General features: G+C 38.1%; 1 protein-coding gene across 3 annotated transcripts in view; it reads left to right on the plus strand.

The window, feature by feature from the left end:
* Positions 1–18,745, plus strand: part of AR (androgen receptor) — a 168,299-nt gene that overhangs the window by 77,443 nt on the left and 72,111 nt on the right. For all 3 annotated transcript variants that reach the window (XM_005593810.5, XM_065538539.2, XM_074029140.1), the window contains exon 2: positions 17,543–17,694. In XM_005593810.5, the coding sequence (XP_005593867.1) occupies positions 17,543–17,694 (152 nt within the window). The remainder of the gene's footprint in view (positions 1–17,542; positions 17,695–18,745) is intronic.

The raw sequence follows: 18,745 nt of genomic DNA on the forward strand, positions 1-18,745 counted from the left end.
CTGTGACTTAAGAATGAGAGAAGGAGGAAGAAAAGAGGAGAAAATTGGAGGGAAAAGTGCCCAGGCAGTGTCAAGGCTAGACACTGGAAATTTATCAATGAAAGCCACATGGTGGATGGGAATCAGATATGTGCATCAATTATTTGTGTTCTAATCCATAGAGAAGTACCGTATAATGCACCAAGATATTAGATGCTTTGAAAGAAGACCATATAAGTGGAGATGTGTTCCTATTCTATCTAGGGATAGAGTCAGAAAGGGCTTCATTGAATAAGTGGCAGCCTCTTGGGCTGAGACCTGAGTTATAAGATGATGTGGCAAAGGAGACAGATGATTGGGGGCAAGGTGGGGTCATTGAAATTGGAGGCAGTGACAATATAAGCAAAGCTATAGGGGCATGAAACAGCAAGGTTAGATTAGGGAATTGCAACAGGGTGGTACTGCTGGAAGGTCACATGGAAAAGATTATGAGAGTATTGAGATAAGAAGCTAGAAATAAGCTTTGAATGCCATCCTAGTGCTTTTAATTTGTATCCTGCAAGCCAAGTGGTTTTCACTTGGTCATTTAATAAAATTGCAGATTCTCAGGTCTCACCTGTAACTTCAGATTCAGAAGAGTCTGTGCTAACTGAAGGTGGAATCAGTTTCCATATTGCTAATTAGCTCCTCAGAGGATTCTAATATATCAGTGAGTTACAACCACTGCTGTAAGCCATAGGTAGTTATTGAAAGCTGCTAGGGAGAGGAGCCACAGAAGCAGATGTTTTAGATAGGATCCCTCTGGGGTTCTGTGTAATTTATGGACTAGACTGGAGAGGATCAGACAGGAAACAGAAAGACTTGAATAAGGCAGTTGCAGTTAGTTTGGAGGCAAAGATTCTCTCTCTCTCTCTCTCTCTCTCTCTCTCTCTCTCTCTCTCTCTCTGTGTGTGTGTGTGTGTGTGTGTGTGTGTGTGTGTGTAATTGTAGGAACTATTTAGGCAGTAAAATTAACAGATATTAGTCACTGATTGACTGATTGGATGGCAGTGATAGGTGGGGTGCATTGAGGGAATTGTATTACATTAAGTCCAGGATGACTCATGGTTTTCTAAGTTGAGTCATTGGGGATTGCCATCCAATGTGAGAAACTATATCGTCTAATAGTTGATCTTGGAGTTAGACTTGAATTAAAATCTTGAAGCCATCAATTGCTGTATGTGGTCTTGGGCAGAACACTTAAGGTTTCTAGACCTCAGCTCTTTCTTCTATAAAATAAGGATAATAATGCATACCTCATGCATTTGTTGTAAAGACTAAATGAGGTTAAATTATGTAGAGTGTAGTATAGTAACTAGGACATACAGTGGCCCAGTAAACGTCAGCTGTTATTATTGTGCTATATGTTGTGATGTGTACTGGAGTGAGATGGGGTAGTGGATTTTTTAGTCTCTGACAATGACTCCTCTCCCCATGATCAAAATCAGAAAATCAGTCTCTTATGTGCTGAGAAGAGAGACACTTCTCCCAAGTGTTTAAGGCTAATACCTTGCCTTGTTTTGCCTTGGGCCAGACCTCACTACACATCTGTTTAAGAGATCAGGGTAAGCTCTGTTCTTGGTGAGTATCTCAGTGGGGCTGTTTTTCTAGTTCTTGTAGTTTCTTTGGGCCAACATGAAATGTCTAACCTTGGCTTCTTGGTTGTGGATTCTCGTCAACATTTCACTGCTACCCAAGTTGTGTCTGCTCACATGATGCTATCTTCCTTCTTTTGGGTTTCCGAAGCCCTCAGGCACTTGGCTGAACATTTTTTTCACATTTCTTAAGCTATATCATCTGTGTTTTCCCTGCCACAGACAAAGTCACAAAAGGACTTTAAGATAGGGTCTTTTTCCCCCCAGGGTTTTTATACATTTTGGGTAAGGGCAAGTGGTAAATGCTGCTTTTCTGCCTTAACCAGTAGTGTCTGACAGAGGAGGCAGCATGATGATTGCAGAGCTCACTGAACTGAAAGTCAGATGCCTTACCCACCTGGACTCTAGTACCAAGGGGAAGATGGAGTGGGATGGGGAAAACGGGGATAAATTATCATTTATTTTGAGTGTGCCAGGCCCTTTCCCATGTATTGTCTGATGCATTTGTCACAATTCTCTTTGGGTTTGAAATGTGGTTTTCTTCATTTTATAGATAAGGAAACTTATGGGAAGGGAGATTAGGTTCATCTCGTGCCCAACTTTACATGGCTAGTGATCAATAATAGTGAGATTCAAACTCAGGTTTCTCTGTTCCAAAACCTTTGCTTTTTCATCTTTTGACACTGTAACTTATTAGAAGATGTCTTTGACTCTGAGTCTCATTTGCCTCAACTGTAAAATGGAGCTCTGTAACCCTTGCTCTGTATGACAGTAAATCTCCTGAGACCAGATTTATGATAGGGGACAAGGATATTTGTATCTTTGGTCCCCTAATGTATTGAAAGTGCCTCTCAGTGCCTGGCACAGAGAAGGGCACTCAATAAATATTTACTAATCATTTTCCAGAAAGAGGGTAGCTCCATAATGAGCGAGATTCATTTTGATGGCTGCTGTAGTGTTTAATGTTTTTACCACCTGTTAAAATGATTTTGGAGTATAGATGGATAACTGATGATGGTTGTTATATAGATTTTTTCATAGGTTGCCTGTTCCAAATTCTATGCCCTAGAAGAAGCTAAATATCCAGAATTTGACAGGAAATATTATTCTACAACAGATCCCTGGCATAAGAACGGTAACACCTCTGTTCTATTCTCAGACTTGCCTCTGAATAACTGTTTCTCCTGGTCAATTCTCTGTCTCTATCTGGGATTGAAACTTCCCCCTGAACAATGAGGGAGTTGAACTAGTTTAGTGGGGTTCAGCCTTGAGTGGCCATTACAATTATTTGGGGATCGTTGAAAAAAATTGGATGCCCAGATTTTTGTCGTTGTTGTTGTTGTTTGTTTTTTAATTATACTTTAAGTTCTGGGATACATATGCAGAATGTGCAGGTTGGTTACATAGGTATACACGTGCCATGGTGGTTTGCTGCACCCATCAACCCGTCATCTATATTAGGTATTTCTCCTGATGCTATCCCTCCCTAGGCCCTAGCCCCAGACAGGCCATAGTGTGTGATGTTCCCCTCCCTGTGTCTATCTGTTCTCATTGTTCAACTCCCACTTATGAGTGAGAACATGTGGTGTTTGGTTTTCTGTTCCTGTGTTAGTTTGCTGAGAATGATGGTTTCCAGCTTCATCTGTGTTCCTGCAAAGGACATGAACTCATCCTTTTATATGGTTGCCTAATATTTCATGGTGTATTGAACTGCTTACCCCAGTTCAATCAAATAAGAATACAGAATGTTGAGAGGAGCATCAGTATTTTAAGACGGCCACCTAGTGAGTTCAATGTGCAACCAAGGATGAGAAACACTGAACTAGATGATTGGTAAGGGCCATCCAACTTTGATAGTCGACAAGAGACAATGCTATAGAGTATGGTGGACAGAGCATGGGCTTTAGAGTTAGCCAGGCATGCATTCAGACCCTGGCTCTGTTACTTACTAGTTGTGTGATCTTGAAGAAATCAAAATGGAGATACACTTTGTCCCTGGCAGTAATAGTTGTGGGGATTAAGCACCTTTGCCAGTGCTTAGGACATAATAAACCCCCAGTAAATAGCTTCTTTAGTATCGGAAGTTCAGATGGAAGATGTGAGAAAAATATTGGTTCAGTAAGATTTAACATGTAGATTAAAATCAAGTATTTAAAAAAAATTTCCTGTTTCTTTAGCAATGGATTCCAGAAACGTAATGTGGAAATAGCTCTGAGTCCTAAGATTTGATGACATTGCAGAAAGAAATCTGGCTAGTTGTCCCATGGCTGATTGGCTATGATGGCTAAGAAGCCATTGGAAAAAAAATTGGCTCACAGAAGACAGCAGATGTGGCTTGGGAAATGCAAGGACATGACTCTAATAAGGATTTGTCCCATTTATGAGAGTGATTCCAGGAGAAAAGGACAGATTTGTATTGTCAGTGGGATATGCTGTTAAAAAACACTTTTGCTACCACCACTCCAGCTGTCTTGGCATGTTTGTTGGTGATGTAAGCTACAGAAAATGGAAATCACCAAAAGGGCTATAGCAGCCTGATGCATAGTGACAAGTAATTGTTCTATTCATGGTTATGTGTTGTACAGAGCACTTGCTGCATGTCAGGTTTGAGGTTTGAGTATGCATTAGGGCCATGGACACCCCCATCTTCTCTCTAAGTAGATTTCAAAGTAAATATTTGATGAGTATGTAAAATATTTAGTTTGGTCAGTCATAGGACTGAGAACATGGTGGGGGTTACCTCCTAGTATCTGCAGGCAAAAAAACTTTTTTCTTCCTATAGCAATTGCCGTCTCAGCCCCTTTTGCAGCGTTTCTCTTGCTACACTTTGCATTAACCATCTGTGCACTTGTCTTAGCCTCAAACAGGCCATGAAAGCTCCTTGAGGATAGGGGCTATGTCTTTTTCATCTTTATATATGCATCATTTAGCAGAGCTGCTCCTTTATAATGTACTAATTACTGAATGAAGGGATCCATAGATGAATAAATGAATGCAAAGTAGGAGTGACCTCTCTTCTGTCTTTCTTCATGATGGGGATTAGTGTGTGTGTATAAGGGAATAATCGTGTCACATAAAATATAACCTTACTTAGAAGGCAAGACTTCCAGAATGGTGGAATGAGAACCAACCCCCGCCCCCATAAATTCACCCTTTCATGAAAGCAATGAAAACACTAGGAAACGTTGTGAAAATTAACTTTTCCAGAACTCTGGGAAGGAAACAAAGGTTTCCAACAATCTGAGAAGAATGTATTCAAGAAAAACTTCGGTAAGTTCTCTGATCACAGTGGAAATAATAAACAATTAGTAATAGAAGGATATTTGGGAAATTCACCATTTGTAGAACATAAACAGTGGATCAAAGAAGAAATCATAAGGGAAATGAGAAAATACTTTGAGATTAATGAAAATGAAAATACATTATACCGAAACTTACAGGATACAGCCAAGCTAAAGCAGTACTTAAAGGGTAATTTATAACTGTGAATGCCTACATCAACAAAGACAAATGATCTCAAATCAAGAACCTAACTTTCCACCTTAGGAAACTAGGAAAGGAACAGCAAACTACAAAGAAAGAAGGAAGAAAGATTAATAAAGACTAGAAGGGAAATAAATGAAATATAGAATAGAAAAACACTAGAATCAATGAAATTAAAAATTGTTTCTTTGAAGAGATCAACAAAATTGAAAAAACTTTAGCCAGATTGAATAAGAAAAAAAAGAGAGAAGATTCAAATTATCAAAATGAGCAGTGAAACTGGGGCCATCACTACGTACCTTAAAAAGAATTCTCAAAGGATTAAAAGGAAATACCATTGCATTAGTTTATTCTCACACAGCTATAAAAACAACTACCTGAGACTGGGTGTTTATGAAGAAAAGCGCTTTAATTGACTCATAGTTCCACAGGCTGTACAGGAGGCATGGATGGTGAAGCCTCAAGAAACTTACAATCAGGTGGAAGGCTAAGGGGCATGAAAGACATGTCTTCACACAATGGCAGGAGAGAGAGAGAGAGCAAAGGGGGAAGTGCCACAAACTTTTAAACCATCAGATCTCATGACAACTCACTCACTATCATGAGAACAGCAAGGAGAAAATCTGCCCACGTGATCCAGTTACCTCCTACGAGGTCCCTTCCCCAACACTGGAAATTACAATTCAACGTGAGATTTGGGTGGGGACACAGAGCAAAACCATATCAACCATACTGTATGCCAAAAACTTAGATGATCTAGATGAAATGGACAAATACTCAGAGAAACACAAACTATCTGAAGTGTCTGAAGTGACCAGTGAAGAAACAGAAAATCTGAGTAGTCCTGTAACAAGTCTTGTAACAAAACTGGATTAATAATTAAGAAACTTCCCACAAATAAAAACCCAGGTTCAGATGTCTTCACTGGTGAATATTATCAAATATTTAAGGAAAATTTAATCCTTCACAAATTCTTTCAAAAATTGGAAGAGGCTGGAACCCTTCCCTTCCCAACTAATTCTGCACAGTCAGCATTACCCTGATGCCAAAACCAAAGATATGACACAAAAATAAAACTGCAGGCTAATATCACATTTGAATATAGATAACTTTCTAAAAATCTTAACAAAATGCTAGCAAACTGAATTCAACAACAAATAAAAAGGTTTATAAAGGGTGACCAGGTAGGATTTATCTCTGCAATGTAAATTAATATTCAAAAAGCTAAGAATAGGAGGAAACTTTCTTAACTTTGTAATGGACATCTCTGAAAAACACACAGCTAACATCATACTTAGTAGTGAAAGACTGAAATTTTTCCTTGTAAGATCAGGAACAAGACAAGGATGACTGCTGTCACCATTTCAATTTACCATTGTATTGTAGGTTTATTGTAGGCTCAAGTCAAGCAAAAAAAAAAAGTAAAAGACACCCATATTGGAAAGGAAGAGGTGAAATTATCTATATTCACAGATGACATGATCTTATACAAAGAAAACCCCTAAAGAATCCATGACAAACTATTAAAATGAGTAAACGAGTTCAGCAAGGTTTCAGAATACAAGATTAATGTGCAAAAATCAATTGTATTTCTGTGCACTAGCAATGAACAATCTGAAAATTAAATTAAGAGAACAGTTCACTCACAATATCATCAAAATACCAGAATACTTAAAAATAAATTTAACAAAAGAAGTGTAAGACTTGTATGCTACAAACCGTAAAACACTGTGGAAAGTAATTAAAAATCTAAATAAATAGAAAAACATCCCTTGTTCATGTGCCAGAGGACTCAATATTGTCAAGATGGAAATACTCCCCAAAGGTTGAAGGAAATCCCTGTCAAAATCCTGGCTGTTTTCTTAGCAGAAAATGAAAATCTGACCCTAAAATTAATATTTAAATACATAGAATCTAGGATAGCCAAAATAATATTGAGAAAGAAAAACAAAGTCAGTGTACCCACGCTTCCTGATTCCAAACCTTACTACAAAGCAGTGGTAATCAAGAGCGTATGGTATTGGCATAAGTACAAACAGATCAATAAATGGAATACTATTGAGAATCCAAAAATTAACTCTTACATTTAAGGTCAATTGATCTTCAAAAGTGTTGTTAAGACAATTTAATGAGGAAAGAATAGTCTTTTCAATAAATTGTACTGGAAAAATTGGATATCCACATGAAAATAAAAGATGTTGGACCACTTCAAACCTGCAAAAAAAAAAAAAAAAAAAAAATGATCTAATGGTGTATCATGGATCTAAATGCTATAGAGCTAAGATGATAAATCTCAGAAGAAAATATCAGAGTAAATCTTTATGACCTTGAAGTAGGCAATGTTTTTTTGGCTGTAACACCAGAAGCACAAGTAGTAAGAGAAAAAAAAAATTGGACTTCATCAGATTTGAAATTTTTGTGCTGCAAATGATGCCATCAAGAAAGTGAAAATCTCACCCACAGAATGAGAGAAAGTATTTGCAAATCATATATCTGATAAGGGTATTGAATTTAGAATATATAAAGAACTCTTGCAACTCAATATAAAAAGACAACCCAATTTTAAAATGGGCAAAGTATTTGAATATAAATTTCTTGATAGAAGATATACAAATTTAAAACTGCTCAACTTCATTAGCCATTAGGGAAATGCAGATCAAAACCAAATTGAGATACCGGTTTACACCTATTAGGATGGCTATAGTGAAAAAGAACAAATAACAAGTATTGGCTTTAATGTGGAGGAACCAGAACCCTTATACATTGGTGGTAAAATGTAAAGTTGTGCAGCCCTTTGAAAAACAGTCTGAAAGTCTTTAAAAATTTACTATTTGTTATTTGGTTTTTCTTCACTTTTAATTTAGGTTCAGAGGTACATATGCAGGTTTGCTATATAGCTAAATTATGTGTCACAGGGGTTTAGTGTACACATTATTTCATCACCCAGGTAATAAGCATGGTACCCAATAGGTAGTTTTTGGATCTTCACCCTCCTCCTAACCTCCACCATCAAGTAGGCCCTGGTGCCTCTTGCTCTCTTCTTTGTGTTCATATGTACTCAATATTTAGCTTCCACTTATCAGTGAGAATATGCGGTATTTGGTTTTCTGTTCCTGCTTTAGTTTGCTTAGGATATTGGCCTCCAGATTCATCCACGTTGCTGCAAAGGACATGATCTCATTCTTTTTGCATAGTGTACTATGGTGTACATGTATCAAAAATGTTACTGTTTGACCTAGTAATTCTATTCCAAGATAACTACTCAAGAGAAATGAAAACATGTCCACACAAAAACTTGTACACAAATGTTCATTGCAGCATTATGTCTTCCAAATGTGAGCTCCAAATGTCCACCAACTGATAAATGGAAAAACAAAATGTGGTATATCCATGCCATGGTTTATCTGTCAATAATAAGAAATGAAGTAATGATACATGCTACAATGAACCTTGAAAATATTATGCTAGGTGAGAGAAGCAACTCACAAAAGACCACACTGTATGATTTTATTTATATTAAATGTCCATAAAAGAAAAATATTTAGAGATAGAAAGGAAATTAGTGTTTCCAGGGTCTGGGAGGAGATGGTATAAGCAATGGCTGCTAATGGGTACAGGATTTCTTTTTGGGGTGATATAATTGCTCTAAAATTAGTTTGAGGTAATAGATGTGAATATGCTAAAATGGGTTAATTTTATAATATGTGAAATATAACTCAGTAAACCCATTAAAAACAACCTAATTAAATTAAAACCAAGCTATAACAGAAATATTATATAGCCTTGGCAGTTTAGAATAGTGGGAAAATATGGAGTTGGGGCAGGGAAATAGTCGCAAGTATAATTCTGGTTTTGTCACTACTAGTGTATGGACTTGGATGAGTCATTTCCTTTCTCTAAGTCTCAGTTTGCATATATGCAAAATAGAGGTAATGATACCTACCTCAGTGGTAGCTTTTCAAAACCTTGTTCTCCCTCATCTCTCCTCTACAACTTTCTCGTAAGATTATTACAGTAATAACCATTTATTAAGCACTGTGTCAGCAATGGTGTGGGACCACAACTTCACTGAATCCTCATTGCAATCTTGTGGGGTCTATATTTCTTTGCCCGTTTTACATGTAAAGAAATTGACGTCAAAAGAGTTGTTCAAGGTCATTCTGTTAGCAAGTGGCAGAGATGGACATGAAAACTAGATGTTCTACCTATATGTCTTTCCACTTCAACTAAAGAATTTATTAAAGAGAATTAAAAAGCTATGAACTACTTTTAATAGTAAACATTGCTGTCCTCGAGAATGAACACACACTAAATTTCAAATCTCACGATGGCAGGGAATAAAGATGCTACCTGTCTTAAGCCATTACTTCACCAACTTCTCCACCAAAATATTCCTTGTAACCACAAATAAGTAAGTACAATAGATCTATAAGGAGAGAATAATTGAGAACTCTCTGATTTTATCTTAAAAGTCATGTAGGGATGTCATGTTCCACAATGTAATTAATAAAATATATTTTGTTACTAAACATAAGGAAAAATATTATGTTCAACATAAAGATGTTTGGTGGTTGCCTCAACCTCTTTTAGTTTGAAAAGTAGGTATGTATGAGAAAGATATGTGTTTACATGTCTACCCTTGCCCTCTCTGTCTCTTCCCCTCTCTCTCTCTCTCTCTCCCTCCCTCCCCACCCCCTCTGCCCTACACCCCCCAACCCCCACATGTATTTACCTTTCTCTAAAAGCTCTGCATAACCAAGAAAAATGCTCTTTTTTATTTTTAGGATGTTAGATATTTCATTTTCTTATGGTAAGACAAAAGATTAAGGCAACCAAGACTTACAATGTATCTACCGTGTGGCAGGCACGGAGGCAAGGGCTTTTACATGTGTTATTTAATGTAATTGTAATTCTCACAAAAGCCGTCTAGAGTTGAAAATATTTCCAGCTCTAATTGAGGCAAATGGAGCACAGAGAGCCTTAATTATTTCACCCAAAGTTCAGTGGTAGAGGCAGGATTCCAACCCAGGTCTGGTGGGCTCCAAAGCCTTGTTGGTTTGCCATTCCTCTCGCTAACAAATGAAACTGGTCTGTGACTTTTGCATTTCACCCCGCTTCCACAGTCACTGGTGGGACTTATTTAAATTAATCAGATCCTTCAAAGTATCCCCAAGTCCTCCTTTAAAAAGAAAGTTAGGGGGCAGGGGGAGGAGCAGAGGAGAGGAGATAAAAAGGAAAGGAGTCAGAGAGAGAGAGAGAGAGAGAGAGACCTGGTGGTCTCAGCTGGGTGCCAAGGTTTCCTAAGCCCAAGTTCCCCATGGTTGAGCCTGCATTAGCAGGCCAACAGCTTCTAGTAATTCACTTTTATTTAATTAATAGTGAAACTGTTGAAGAATTGCAGGTGGTGTTCTAGTTCAGAAACCTTCCATTCTATGGGGCATTGCTTTTGCCTCAGACTCATAAAACCAAATGCCCTGCCTCAGGATAATAAGTGAACATGTAACCCACGAGAGGTAAGAAAAAACACAATGTCACGTGCAAATTCTGCACTTGTTCTCAAAGCAAACCTCTCCTGTGTTTGCAATTAGGATGTTATCTAGGAGCATATTCAAAACTTTTGAGGTTTTTATTTTAGTTTTTCTTTTATTATGTGCTGTTTTAGTAATATCAAAGAATACATGTAATATATGTTGTATGGCATAACAATAAAATTAATGTTTATGAGCCCTGATTAAAGAATCAACAACATTAACATCATCATTGCAACAACCCTATTAGAATGGAAGCTCTGTGAAGGCATGGATTTTTTTCTGTTTTGTTCACTGCTATATCCCCAGGACCTAGAGGAGTGTCAGCCACATAATAGGAGCTTAGTCAATATTTTTTAAATAAGAGCATAAATCTACTTATATCCTCTTTCCTCTTATCATCACTCCCAGCCTCCCCTCAGAGGTAGCCACTATCCTATTTTAGGGTTTTAATATTCCCTTGCATTTTGTTAACTTTTCACATGTGTATTCCCAAATAATATATTGTTTGCTTTTGCTTCTTTTTGAACTTTATATAATGGAATCATATTGTATGTATCCAATTGTGAGTTATGACTTTTACGCAACATTAGTATTTGAGATTCAACTATGTGTAGCTCGATTCCATTCCTTTTCATTGCTGAATTGTATTTTATTGGATATGTGTGCCATAAATTATTTTTCTCCTGTCAGTTGATGTTTATCTTTTATGCTTTTATAAACAAAACGGCTATGACTGTTCCTGCATGTGCCTCCTGGTACATATGTGCCCAACTTTCTCTAGGATATAAGCCTCAGAGGGGGACTGCACTTGGAATTTTCATTTCCAGAGCCCAAAGTTTAGCTCATGAGTCAGAGCTGCAATGTGCCCTTTGTCCACACTAGGTCAGGATCAGTGGGAGTGCTACCCAAAATATTTTCCTAGTGGGGGAATCAGGGAGAGGCAGAGACTGACCTAGTGAGGCCAGGAGTTACTATCTCAGGTCTCTAGTCAAAATGGGTTGCAATTAGTAAAAGTTCAGATTCTGAATCCCCTTCATTATTTATCTTCTTCTTCCTCCTTTACAGTTATTTTTGTTCAAGGTGCACTTTATTAAACTCATACCTAACAAACAAAACTCTAATGAATATTTTGTCTTTCATTGATTGTAAATTCAATTAGATTCTTTGAAAAAATTTTAACTGTATTTTCACTTTAGCATGGATGAAAATTTCACTTTAAAAAACATTTTTAATAATAACACAATAAGGTCTACCCTCATAACAAAATTTAAGGGCACAACACCATATTGTTAACTATAGGCACAATGTTGTACAGCAGATGTCTAGAATTTTTTTCTTCATGCTTAACTGAAACTTTATAGCCATTGAACGGCAACAGTCCATTTCTATTTCTTAAAAGTCCTTTACAAAATGAGCTTTCTGCATGTTTCCATTTTGTTTATCTGATAATTTTTTTTCGTTTTTTATTATACTTTAAGTTCTGGGATACATGTGCAGAATGTGCAGGTTTGTTACATAGGTATACACGTGCCAGGGTGGCTTGCCACACCCATCAACCCATCATCTACATTAGATATTACTCCTAAAGCTATTCCCTCCGCTTGCCCCTCACCCATCACTGGCCCCAGTGTGTGATGTTCCCTGTCCTGTGTCCAAGTGTTCTCATTGTTCAACTCCCACTTATGAGTGAGAACATGTAGTGTTTGGTTTTCTTTTCTTGTGTCAGTTTGCTGAGAATGATGGTTTCCAGCTTCATCCATGCCCCTGCAAAGGACATGAACTCATCTTTTTATATGGCTGCATAGTATTCCATGATGTATATGTGCCACATTTTCTTTATCCAGTCTATCATTGATGGGCATTTGGGTTGGTTCCAAGTCTTTGCTATTGTGAATAGTGCCTCTGTAAACATACGTGTGCATGTGTCTTTATAGCACCATGATTTATAATCCTTTGGGTATATACCCAGTATTGGGATGGCTAGGTCAAATGGTATTTCTAGTTCTAGATCCTTGAGGAATTGCCACACTGTCTTCCACAATGGTTGAACTAAGTTACAACCCCACCAACAATGTAAAAGCATTCCTATTTCTCCACATCCTCTCCAGCATCTGTTGTATTCTGACTTTTTAATGATCATGATTCTAACTGGCATGTGATAGTCTCTCATTGTGGTTTTGATTTGCATTTCTCTAATGACCAGTGGTGATGACCTTTTTTTTTATATGTTTGTTGGTTGCATAAATGTCTTCTTTTGAGAAGTGCCTGTTAATTTCCTTCACCCACTTTTTGATGGGGTTGTTTTTTTCTTGTAAATTTGTTTAAGTTCCTTGTACATTCTGGATATTAGCCTTTTGTCAGATGGATACATTGCAAAAATTTTCTCTCATTCTGTAGGTTTTTTGTTCACTCTGATGATAGTTTATTTTGCCATGCAGAAGCTCTTTAGTTTAATTAGATTCCATTTGTCAATTTTGGCTTTTGTTGCCGTTGCTTTTGGTGTTTTAGTCATGAAGTCTTTGACCATACTTATGTCTTGAATAGTATTACCTAGGTTTTCTTCTAGGGATTTAATGGTTTTAGGTCTTACGTTTAAGACTCATCTTGATTTAATTTTTGTATAAGGTGTAAGGAAGGGGTCCAGGTTCAGTTTTCTGCATATGGCTAGCCAGTTTTCCCAACACCATTTATTAAAGAGGGAATCCTTTCCCCATTGCTTGCTTTTGTCAGGTTTGTCAAAGATCAGATGGTTGTAGATGTGTGGTGTTATTTATGAGACCTCTGTTCTGTTCCATTGGTCTGTATATCTGTTTTGGTACCAGTATCATGCTGTTTTGGTTACTGTAGCCTTGTAGTATAGTTTGAAGTCAGGTAGCGTGATGCCTCCAGTTTTGCTCTTTTTGCTTAGAATTGTCTTGGCTATGGGGGCTCTTTATTGGTTCCATATGAAATTTAAAGTAGTTTTTTCTAATTCTGTGAAGAAAGTCATTGGTAGCTTGATGGGATTAGCATTGAATCTGTAAATTACTTTGGGCAGTATGGCCATTTTCATGATAATGATTCTTCCTAGCCTTCAGCATGGAATGGTTTTCCAGTTATTTTTGTCCTCTCTTATTTACTTGAGCAGTGGTTTGCAATTCTCCATGAAGAGGTCCTTCACATCCCTTGTAAGTTGTATTCCTACATATTTTATTCTGTTTGTAGCAATTGTGAATGGGAGTTCACTCATGATTTGGTTCTCTGTTTGTCTGTTATTAGTGTATAGGAATGCTTGTGATTTTCACACACTGATTTTGTATCCTGAGACTTTGCTGAAGTTGCTGATAAGCTTAAGGTGATTTTGGACTGAGACGATGGGGTTTTCTGAATATACAGTCATGTCATCTGCAAACAGAGACAATTTGACTTCCTGTTTTCCTATTTGAATACCCTTTATTGATTTCTCTTGCCTGATTGCCCTGGCTGGAACTTCCAATACTATGTTGAATAGGAGTGGTGAGAGACGGCATCCTTGTCTTGTGCTGGTTTTCAAAGGGAATGCTTCCAGTTTTTGCCCATTCAGTATGATATTGGGTCTGGGTTTGTCATAAATAGCTCTTATTTTGAGATATATTTCATTAATACCTAGTTTATTGAGAGTTTTAGCATGAAGGGGTGTTGAATTTTGTCAAAGGCCTTTTCTGCATCTATTGAGATAATCATATGGTTTTTGTCATTGGTTCTGTTGATGTGATGGATTATGTTTACTGATTTGCGTATGTTGAACCAGCCTTGCATTCCAGGGATGAAACCCACTTGATCGTGGTGGATAAGCTTTTTGATGTGCTGCTGGATTCGGTTTGCCAGTATTTTATTGAGGATTTTCGCATTGATGTTCATCAGGGTTATTGTCCTGACATTTTCTTTTTTTGTTGTGTCTCTGCCAGGTTTTGGTGTCAGGATGATGCTGGCCCATAAAATGAGTTAGGGAGGATTCCTTCTTTTTCTATTGATTGGAATAGTTTCAGAAGGAATGGTACCAGCTCCTCTTTGTACCCCTGGTAGAATTCGGCTGTGAATCCATCTGGTCCTGGACATTTTCTGGTTGGTAGGCTATTAATTACTGCCTCAATTTCAGAACTTGTTATTGGTCTATTCAGGGATTTGGAGGTCTATTTAGGCTTGGGAGGGTATATGTGTTCAGGAATTTTTCTATTTCTTCTAGATTTTCTATTTTATGTGCCCCAGAGGTGTTTATAGTATTCTCTGATGGTAATTTATATTTCTATGGGATGAGTGGTGATATACTCTTTATCATTTTTTATTGCATCTATGATTCTTCTCTCTCTTCTTTTTTATTAGTCTGGCTAGTGGTCTATCTACAAAATAGATAGACTGTTTATCTGATATTTATTTTGTAATTATCTAATAATAATCATCATTATCATCAGCATCATCATTGTCATCTCCTTTACCCATACATACATTTGTGTCTTTCAAATAATAATCCCATCTTTGAAGTACATCCTCATCTGTAGCAGTCTTTACTCTGCTTTCTTATATCATTTACTATCTTATTTTATAATTATTTACTTCCCGTCTTTCTTCTCTAACAGATAGTATTTTTTTAGGGCCAAGGAAATATCTCGATCACCACTATATCCCCAGCATCTACCCCTGTGCCTGGTCCATAGGGCTAGATGCTAAGAGTTGAGTTGAACCAATCTACCTAATCTTAACCTTCAGTAGCACAACATGGTTTGTCAGTGGTTAAGAATCTACACTTTGGAGTCAGACTCACCCAGGATGGAATCCTGGCATTGCCACTTATTATTAATAGATACATGACCTTGAACAAGTTCACTTAATTGTTCTTAGCATCAGTTTCCTCTTCTGTGATATAGGGATGATACAGAGCTACCTGGTAGGTTGTTGGAAGAATTAAATGAGATGATATGTATGAAATGGCCTGGCACATAGAGTGCCTAAATGCACGTTGTTCTGATTTTATTTGGACTGTTTGTGTTAGTAACAGAAATCAAAAAGGTGGAGAAAGGAGAAAGGTACTTGGGAAAATTTTCTATTTCTTCTCCATGTTTCATTCAGGACTGAGGAAGGGGGCACAGTTTTTACCCAAGGAAATGACATTTTTAGCCAAAGGAATTATGATCTTAGCATTTAGCTGAATTGTATATTGGAAGTAAGCTCCTTCCTTGTGGAACTTATGGCCTTGCTAGCCTTGGTTTGTTGGAAGTGCTCTTGCTGGCTTTCTAGTTAGGGTAGGGAAAGGAAGGCTTGTGGGGAGTGAAGATAGGCCATGATATCAAGCCACTGAGTGTGCAAATCAGTAGAACTTTTCGATTGCTTTCTGTTGTACTTGGGACTTGAATAAAGGCTGATATTTGTGTCTTGCTGGTAAAGTGCTTGTAAAGTGAGTGAAAGTTTTCTTTGTTCTTGTCCTGCCAGAGCCGTTCACTTGGGGCTGAGGGGAGGATAACCTTTCATGTTTTTATTTTTTTTTATTCTGATGACTGTGCTGAGCATTTGAACGAAATGGCCATTGGTGGAAAGTAAAGGTGAATGGTGAGAAGACAATAGGATAATGGAAACTGTGATGGACTTGGAGTCAAATTCTTCTGAACTCCTCTCCAAGTCTTACTTCTTTCATCTGTACAATGAATATTAAAATGAGAAAATAAGCTTGTCTTCACAGAGTTATTGTTAGGTGTTGAAATCACCCGACACAGCAAACAGGCTCCCATTAGGGCTCATTTTCCTTCATTCCTTAGTAAGGAAGAAGTACTTATAAAATACAGCAGTTGTGCTCTTGTGAATGATAGCATGAGCAGTTGTCATCTCTCTGAGGCAGATTAACCCAGAATGCCACTTGAGTTTTGTTTAATGCTTAGGCATAAGACATAGGAAAGACAAAAGTTGACCTTTGGGTAGTGAGAACAATGTTCCATTTTGTTCAAACTTGAATTTTTTACTATAGGAGACTGAGAATTAACCTTCCATGAAGGTTTTAGGATTTGCTTTCTGACTCTTCTCTTTCATATCCACCTGAAAGAGCTTGGGCACAGATGTTCTTGGAGAAAGGTAGTTAAACAAGGTGACTTCTGAAGCTCCATCCTTGCCCAAAGAACTTATGAGTCCCTTAGTGGCCAAGTATTTTGATGGTAGTAGCCTAAAAGATGTCCAGGATCACCGTGCATCATTTTTTCAACAGAAGCCTCAGGCATAGGGATTATGCTTGGTACTTTATGTTGTGGAATGGAATCCGGCAGATGTCCATGTGATCTAGAGAAACACCTAAGGAAAGTGAAGAAATGGGGGAAAAAATAACAAGACTTGTATGATAATACTAATCACTATCCTTGTGTATTTATTCCAAGGACATTTTCTCCATTATCTGATTTATATTACCACTCACAGCAGCAGCTCAATAGGATGGGAGATATTATCCCTATTTTATAGATGAGATTTGAGGCTCGAGGAGCTAAAACAAGGAACATCAAATTCCTTTGATATTTTGTCTGATTTTGTTATAGTTCTCCCTTTGGATAAGGTAAAGTCACAAAACTGGGTTCATATCATTTAATTAGTCTGAAAATGTTGCCTGAACACCACCTTAAGTTAGATATCTTAACCTCAGGTTTCCTACTTTCATTGCTGCCTCTTATAGACATAGACTATGAGATTGGCTAATCCCAGAGAACTTCCCTAATCCCTTGGCAAGATCCAAAAAGGCTCAGTCACACCCTACTACCACCATCTTTAGGAGAAGTCTCAGAAAATTCAGCTTCACACTAACTCACTTGAGCATCAAATAATAGTAGTTTATGCATGCAGGTTAATCCTGAAGACCTCAGACTTCACTTGCCTATTTCTGCCATTCAATGACATGTGTTGCATTGGTTTTTTGTGTCTTTCCAGTTTGGAGACTGCCAGGGACCATGTTTTGCCAATTGACTATTACTTTCCACCCCAGAAGACCTGCCTGATCTGTGGAGATGAAGCTTCTGGGTGTCACTATGGAGCTCTCACATGTGGAAGCTGCAAGGTCTTCTTCAAAAGAGCCGCTGAAGGTAAAGGGACATGCACATGCACTTCTGTTTCCCTTTCTCCTTTACCTTCCAGAGAGAGACACTAACCTTTCAGGGCCCAGGATTTTATCATCTCAGAAACAGAGTCATTGGCAAGGCCCTATCAAATAACTTAGGAGCCTAAGGAAGCAAATTTTTGCACTTGCTAGTTCCCTGGTTTCAGCAGCCTTGTTTGTACAGGCAATGTAGGCAGTGAAGGTGGTCCCAGCTGGGGCTTGGGGCTCAGTGGGTCCTAGAAATGAAGGAAAAATTAATGATTTGAAAAGATTTAATTTCCTCCCTTCTTGTTTTCTACTCTGCTGGCTAGTAAAGGAAAAATTTGTCCTTATTAGAGAGGTTAGAAGTGGAGAAACCCCAACTGAGTCCCCAGCCTGTTCCTTGGGATGAATATGAGACTGTTTCTTAGCAAAGGCTTCCTGGCCTCGGCCCCAGAAAGAGAGTGTTCTCACTCTTCAGCAGACTATCAGTCTCTGCACCTGCTCCCTCCTGTTGCTGCCTCCTTGGGACCTGTCTTTGCGTTAATAGTTCCTAGGTAGGTAAGAACTCAGAGTGAAGAAACACATTTATTCTCCTCTCCAGAGACCTGACCTCAAAGCCTGTCCATTAGTCCCTAACCTTAATCTAAGGTAGCATCTTATATCTGGCTAAATTGGCTCAAGCCCTAGCTCCTTAGTTTTATTTAGCTTAGAACAACTCATGTCTGCTCAACCCCTAAAGGTGCTCAGCCTACATTCTGCAGTAGAAACTCCCATTTTCAGGCCTCTTATATATGATAATGTCTCTTCCTCTAACCACCCAGGGCTTAAGCTTCCTGCTTATCCACTTCACTCTCCACCCTGTATCGAGGGCTTTCTTCTCAAAAGGACATTGATGAGGAGCCCCTAGAGAGAGATTTTGTGCTCTGGGACCAGACCCGTTGTTAAACGCCAGTATTCACCTCTGACCCGACTTTCCCCAAAGAGGTACTTCCCGCCAAGGCCTTTCTCTTTCCTCTCACTGGCTGGAAGTGTTGAGTTCCACGTCAGAACCAGAA

Source organism: Macaca fascicularis, chromosome X (genome assembly GCF_037993035.2).
Source record: "Macaca fascicularis isolate 582-1 chromosome X, T2T-MFA8v1.1".
NCBI classification, from domain to species: Eukaryota; Metazoa; Chordata; class Mammalia; order Primates; family Cercopithecidae; genus Macaca; species Macaca fascicularis.